Source organism: Micromesistius poutassou (genome assembly GCF_964030765.1).
Source record: "Micromesistius poutassou genome assembly, chromosome: 6".
NCBI lineage: Eukaryota > Metazoa > Chordata > Actinopteri > Gadiformes > Gadidae > Micromesistius > Micromesistius poutassou.
The window spans coordinates 18,394,558-18,401,822 of NC_140276.1; the positions used below are offsets into that span (position 1 = coordinate 18,394,558).

General features: G+C 41.3%; 1 protein-coding gene across 1 annotated transcript; it reads left to right on the plus strand.

Moving 5' to 3' along the window:
- The first annotated feature begins 471 nt into the window (after positions 1 to 471).
- On the plus strand, positions 472 to 3,005 carry arl9 (ADP-ribosylation factor-like 9). The gene is made up of 4 exons (XM_084469999.1): positions 472 to 799; positions 1,182 to 1,359; positions 1,949 to 2,124; positions 2,378 to 3,005. The coding sequence occupies exons 1-4, from the start codon at positions 572 to 574 to the stop codon at positions 2,552 to 2,554; spliced, it is 759 nt and encodes a 252-aa protein (XP_084326125.1). The 5' UTR covers positions 472 to 571; the 3' UTR covers positions 2,555 to 3,005.
- Positions 3,006 to 7,265: the final 4,260 nt, after the last annotated feature.

The following is a 7,265-nucleotide window of genomic DNA, read 5'->3' on the forward strand; positions in this document are numbered from 1 at the left end:
AACATGGGCCTGTGCTTCCTGCAACTGTTCTCCCTACAAAAGGGGGATTATGTCATAGTTACGGTTAAACCATTGGTCCATTTTATCGATTTTATTTTGTCTAGCTTTCAGAATTGACTTTTTCTTTTCTTCCAGGAGTAGGCCTACCCCCTGCAATAGGAAGCCCCCCATTAGAGAACCACGACTCTATCTTAACCATGTTTCACGAAGGTGTCACTTGAAGTCTCTGGACTTCTGCTGAAACTGCAACCTCGTCTGAAGCTATGCGATGCGGGGGCACTATATCGCCATGGGAACTCAGAAGAAGCGCATACAGTGCATTCGTATTGGCATTGTTTTGTGTATGTGATCGCCCTCTGTTGGCTCCCTGTGTTATTAAAGCACTTGTTACTTCTTTGTTTTCGCCCGGAAACATCGTGTGGACAAGTTGTGTCTAACTTCCTGTCTTTATAATCCACTTGTGGAGCAGGAGAACAGATGGAAAGGCAAATTCGGCAAGGCGTTAAAATGTGATCAACGGACGCGTGGGGAAACAAATATTGTATCGTGTTTGCAAGAAAGAAAATATAACATGTCTGGGTTTAGGGAAGCGGTGTTTGTCGGCGCATCTATCGCACTTACAGGCGGACTTGGTTACGTAATCTGGACGTACATGAGCTCGGGATACAAGCAGCCGAGACTAAAGGAAGATCCCGGTCTTCAATCGTCAAAACTTGAATCAGTAGACCCCATTGCCCAAACAGAACTCTCCGCTGTGACTGCAGAGGCAGTGCAAGTCCAGAAAGCATCCGTAGCCGAGGTACAGTATTCATGTACTGTTGTGTTGTAGAATAGCACACCTCCTTGACTACGATTGACGGTCTTCTTGTCTGTGTGTCGACTTCTCTTGCAGCGTTCCTTATTTGTGACCAATTCATTTTTGAAGTGAAAACAACATGCATGTTATTTTGACAGCACACTTATAGCAGGCATGACCAATGTACATCAAATAACGTGATACTTGAAAAAAAACACCAAAAGAAACGGAATTATGAATGGAAGTGAATAAAAAATGTAACATAGAACAAATGGCCAAAACAGGGGAGTGATTAGCAATAAAATAGCAGAGCAAAATAGTAAAGTAAATAATGCCCTATCATGCCTCGTTGAGTTCATCAGTATTTTCCATTTCCCTCACCCAGTCAAAGTCGGGCCAGAAGGCTAGTAACCAGGTGCTGGTTCTGGGGCTGGACGGGTCCGGGAAGACCAGCCTGCTACACTGTTTTTCCACGGGGGGTCTGGAACAGGACGTGGTGCCCACTGAGGGCTTCAACGCCGTCTCCATCAACCGAGAAGACCTGCAGATCGAGTTCCTCGAGAGTAAAACTCAACTCAACTCACACTCTGAACTCATGAAATTATATACGTAGCTAGATAGACTCTGACTTCCTATATGATTGCATTGTGCTCCAGGGAGGAAGTTCCTTATCAGCAACATTAATGACAGCGAACACAACGGCACATAAAAATACAGAACAAATCACCAGTGCCGTGCTGTAGTTATCAGGAGTGGCATCATTATGGTCCTCCTCATATTTCTAGGAGAAAAAGCAAGTTATCAATATTCCTTTGTCTTCAGAGCGTTCATTACTCTGAGTAAAGTTAGACGCTATAGACGACTCCCATCAGTTGACAGCTCCAAGAAGGTGGCTGCATTGAGGAGTTTGTTCAGAGAACATTTTGACATTCTACAAACATTTGATGAATTAATACTTACTATATGAATAAATAATATTTCTGCAAGGACATTTCACCCCCGCTTTTCCTTAAAAAATGTGCAGTGTCATAATAATTGTTAAATATATATATTGTTCCGGGGAGGTAAGACGCCAGGGTAAGAAAGTCATTATTGCAAATATATGTGCTTATGAATCTTTTTATGTGACGTTGGGACATTTGTGTTGTGCAGTCGGAGGAAAGGAGCACTTGCGTCCCTACTGGCAGAAGTATCTGGGCAGGGCCGCCGTGCTGGTGTTCGTGGTGGACTCATCCAGGGCCGACCTCTTCGCAACGGCCAAGATACACCTGCAGGAGCTGGTGGCCCAAGACCCCCTGCTGCCCCTAGTTGTGCTGGCCAACAAACAGGTGAGAGGGCGGGGACTCCATGATTTTATTTTCCAGGGTACTGGTTTAATCCTTTTCCAGACACAGAATTCAAATTAAGGTCATTGAAGAGCAGGTATGGTCAGGCTGATCTATCCATCATCTGGGTGGACACTGCTAGTGTGATGTCACTGTAGGGCAGCTTTTGAAATGGCCAATCAACTTCACACTCATGTCCCTGAGCACCCCTCGGCTGGGGTCTCTGATTGGCTGATGTCTTCCTTCTCGTGTGCAGGACCTGGCGGGGGCGTGCAGCATCACAGACCTCCACGAGGCCCTGGGGCTGTGCCAGGTCGGGGACCAGCGGAAGATGTTCCTAATCGGCACATACGTCCAGAAGGGAGAGGCAGAGCTAAACTCAGGAGCAGAGGACGCACGTGACCTCATCTTCCAGATGGTCTGTGACGTGTGATGACGCCAGCGAATTATTACCTGGATTTTGTCCTGAGGGAGCCTTTTTACGATTGTGTTTCTGTTGTTGCTTTAATATCGGCAGTTTATTTTGCACTTGTTAGTTGTCTTTTGTGTCATTTGTTTTTCACAGAGGTGACTCAGGCTGTGGTATTTCAATTTAATACATGACCATGTTTTTCTACAGGGAATCAGATGAGACACAATCAAAGACCTGCACACACAAGCACCAATATTTCTTGTTTTAACTAACTTGACTGTATTGCATTGCTGGTCATTTCAGACTCATCAGATTCCATGTGTTTTTATTTACTAGTGTTTATGATGGTAGTTCAGGGTTTGGCTTGGTAGATGTGTACTACTTCACCTCTTTAAGGTTTCTATGCTTTCTGTCCAACCAAACCAGGTGACATCGCTTTACTGACCTTATAAAGTAATTTTGCTTTGGGAAATGTGTCATTGTCACCAGAAATTTTGTATTACTTTTTATTTTAAAAAGGTATCGCAAATATTTGCGGTAATGTAATTTGGCTGGCTGGTTAATAATTTGTGTTGAAAGTGTGGATTGTGGATCGGTTTGAAGGAGTTCTGCTTAAGAGAGCTTTTTATTGTAAAACACCAGCAGTTGCGGCGCCAAATAATTATGACTGTGGGAGCTACAGGGTGGGCTAGTTTGTTTATAGCAGGTGCTAATACATTTTGAAGCAACAAATAATACTACACACTACAATATGATACGAATTAACCAATTAAATCACAAGCAGCAACGGTCATTTACGCAAATGAAAATTATGATTTCATTGTCACTTTTGGTCACATATAAGGCAGTCCGATGTCTTCATGTATATATGTTATTATATTATTGTGGCGATGACGGCCATGATCGACAAGTGCCGTAACGGATCCTGGGAGGCGTGTGGTGTGTTCACTTAAAGGAACTCGCAGGGCCGTGCAGAGTATGGGCCATGAGAGTTGCAAACTCCTATAACTTAGGCACCCGTCTGGTCATTCCCGTGCTGCTCGCACATTATTCAAAAGCGTTCATATTTTTATTAAGGGGGAGCTTAAGCCCCCGCTAGCCCCCCCCTCGCACCGCTGTTGAACACCAGCAATGTCTTAAATTGAAAATACAAACCATGAATACCTAATGATATGCATCATACATATGATATACTGTATTTTCTTTTTACAGTACTATCCATGCAGATGTGTCTTAGATACAGCTCTCCTCAGTCTATGGCAGTTTGAAATGAGAAACAATACATTTTCTGTATTTTTCTAACAAAACATAGTCTGAGCCAATGTCACAGACTTTATATTGTTTACTCACAAACTAGAAATGACCATATTGAGTCAAGTTTTTGTGTTTGTGTTTCTATTTATTTTGTCTTTTCAATTCCTAGCATTTGCATTTAAAGTTAAGCCTTGTTAAATTGCATATCTTTTTCATATACCACCTTTATAATACCTTTATATTTATGGTATGATTTAATTTTAATTTAATATATTTTTTCATAATGTGTAGACCCCAATGTTATGTATAAATCACAAACAGATTTTAAAGAACAAATCAACTGTATGACTTTAACTGGTTAAATGCTCAACCCACAGTATTAGCATATCAGTAATGTAATGTTTTACTAAAATAAAGTGCTGAAGACACTAGGTTGATTGTGTTGTATGTATTCTAACCTTACTAGTCTATAGTCTGACCCATATCGCTATTGGTTCAATTTGTGTAAAGACCAATCCGCCCAATCACAGCTCCAGCCTCACCTGATCAGCCTGCCCCAACTGTTAGGGTCTTTCTCCAGGCTCTCTTGTACAACGAAAGTGTCACAAAGACTGCAAATCAAGTCTACATTTGTCTGCAACTTTGAAGTTATTAGGCGATTTGGAGTAACCAGCCATGCAGAGCAAGCTTGATTTTTAAGGCATCCAAACAAAGAAATCCCATCCCTGACTTCAGGCCTCCTTCCAGTCCCTCCCCTTGAAGAGCGCATCAGAGACCACCCACTTTTTGAACAGCTCTGGTTCCGGAAGTCAATTTCCCATTCATTTTCTCTATTGACTTTTCAGAAAATCGTTATAAAAAGAGTTTTAAGCCTTGAACCAGGTCAGTCAGGCTAGTCATAACCATAAACCATAAAACATTTGATTCGGGGCAAAATACAATTTGGAAAACATAAAAAGGCAAAGGTACAACTTGTACCTTTACCTTTTTTCTTGTACTGTACAAAACTACGAAGGGACTACTCGTGGACTACCCACTTCCAACCCAATAGTTTAGCGTGTCATATATATTTTGTGTGTGTGTATGTTTAGTGTTTCATATATAGTTTTCATATATTATATATATATATATATATATTCATATATTCATATATATATTTCATGACAGCAATCACCTCTCCATCAATGCCGGTTCTACCGGCTCCCACCGAGTGGGAAGACACGGTGGATGATTATATAAGGTAATAACTTTACTCGTTTTTAATACATGTGAATTCAGTTTCTTATTCCAGTTACGTATTCATTCAACATTATGTATTCATAGCCTTTATACTACCCAAATGACCAAATAACACTGCTAGGTCTAAATCATCTATTTTCATTTTGATCATATGTTCTATATCAACATATTTCTCAACATGTATAGCTTATTTCCTCTACAGCTCTAACAACAACTCTCTAACTTTCCATAAGTCTAAGGGAAATCATGGTCTGTGGTATGGCTCTGTGGTAAGCGATCAAGTTCAGTGGCAGCAGTTATCGACTTGACCTTTGCAGCAGCTTGTGTTACACTTTAGGATTGTGGGTAGTGTAGTGCTTTTAAATTACATTGTGAATAAAACATTGTTTTTGTGTGTTCCAAAGAGATTGGGCTTCTTTAGCTTGTACACATACATACATACACATACATACATATACATACAATACATATACATACATACATATACATACAATACAACGGCTCGTGCTATGATTGACCAACAAAGTGCGTCGCCACGTACGTTGCTTTAGTCGGTCGGCTGGCTGCTTTTGGTTGCTGTGCTGGTTGGCTGGCTGCTGGCTAGTTATAGAAACGTCCAAAAACCAGATTTTTTCAGCAGACCGCTTCAAAATCTGAAACTTACCACGTCCCTTAAACCCAGTCTCACACCAGAATGTAGTATAACTATGTTGGACAGAGCTCAGCTCTACTGCAGATAGTAATGTGGACAAAATTCCATGTGCTTCAACCTCTGCAAAACCAGCTTGAAGATAGTTGATGGATAAACGCTCTGATACTGATACGTCAAGATCGCGAGCCGCGGCGCTGCAGATTCTTCCACCCATGCCAGCCACCTGACCAAGGCCATGCACCCCAAGTCACAGCTTGTAGCCTGTACTAGCTCACAAGGCACACTGCACATCTGAGGCAAACCCTCCAACATTTGAGGAAAGGTGCCTACAGCAGGTCATCTGTTGTAGCTGTTGGCATGTCAGAGAGCCAAGGACGCTGTGACACTGGATGGTGAAATTCTCAGAATAACTACAGTGTTTGAGAATGTATTTTCAGTGAAAGTGTGAATTTCAACTACTCATGCTCAAGGTTCTCATACTCATGTTCATCAGATTACTGCTCTGACTACAACTTGTAGCTCTGTTGAAAACCTCATACTGCTCCTACCCTGGATGCTTTCTCTGGATCACACTCACTTCTCCAGGTGTCTGTCAGTACCAGTTTTGAAATGATGGTCCTCTCTATGAAACTGGAACAGATCAATGCACTCATCAAAGGATCTGTTGTACCTGTTGGCATGTCAGAGAAGCCAAGGACTCTGTGATGCTGGATGGTGAAATTCCCAGAATAACTTCAGTGTTCGAGAACCGTCACCATGAGCCAGCAGTGCAAGAAGCCTTTGCGAAACATGTTAGGTCCCTAAACGCAGTGATTGAGATGACGTGAACCTGTTTCTTTAAGAGAGTTCAGATCTTCTAGTCTTCGACTCCTTGGATTTGAAGACTTTTGTAGAAGAAGGGCTGGAGCAGCGAGCAAAGCTAATCACAGACATCCTCCCAAGACAAGATGCCTTTCTTCAGCCTCAAATTTCTATAGAAGAAATAACAATATAATCTGAATGATAGATTGACTTGTTTATACATTTAAATTTCTTCTTTAATACGCAGGTGAATCAAAAAGCCAGGCAAACTTTGTCTGATCCTGTTCAACTCCTTTTCAACAAATTCAGCCCCTGAGATACTTTAGAGCAGCTAAAGCAACCAAGAACAGCTACAAAGTTTTTTATACCAAATGCATTTACTTTTCCATGTCTGTTATTGCTGTCCGTATGTTGTGTTATTTATTATTGTATTGAGCTAATTGTAATTTACTGTGATGTATTTTAACTAGCCTGAGAAAATACATTTCCACATTTGTGGACAATTTCAATTATTATGTAGTAGTAGTAGTTAAGTATGATTTGTTTAAATAGTAGTGTAATGATTATAATACTATCATATAGCCTAATAACATAATTGTATTTTAATTAGACTAATATCTAGATGCTAATTATATCACTTCCCATCCGACCAGTGGTGAGGGAAGAGGCTGGAAGTCTGTGAGACGCAGCAAGTGGCTTGGGTTTCTGACTTGTCTCACTCTCACGGATCTACGCCAAGGGATAAGTTACTACAGGCTGACGTTGCTATGACGCTGACAGAAGATA

Bases quoted from the DNA above. Each gene is read 5' to 3' on its own strand.
- arl9 (XM_084469999.1), top strand. From the start codon at position 572: ATGTCTGGGTTTAGGGAAGCGGTGTTTGTCGGCGCATCTATCGCACTT. The intron at 800-1,181 runs GTACAGTATTCA...TCCCTCACCCAG, and splicing joins AGAAAGCATCCGTAGCCGAG to TCAAAGTCGGGCCAGAAGGC. The intron at 1,360-1,948 runs GTAAAACTCAAC...TGTGTTGTGCAG, and splicing joins GCAGATCGAGTTCCTCGAGA to TCGGAGGAAAGGAGCACTTG.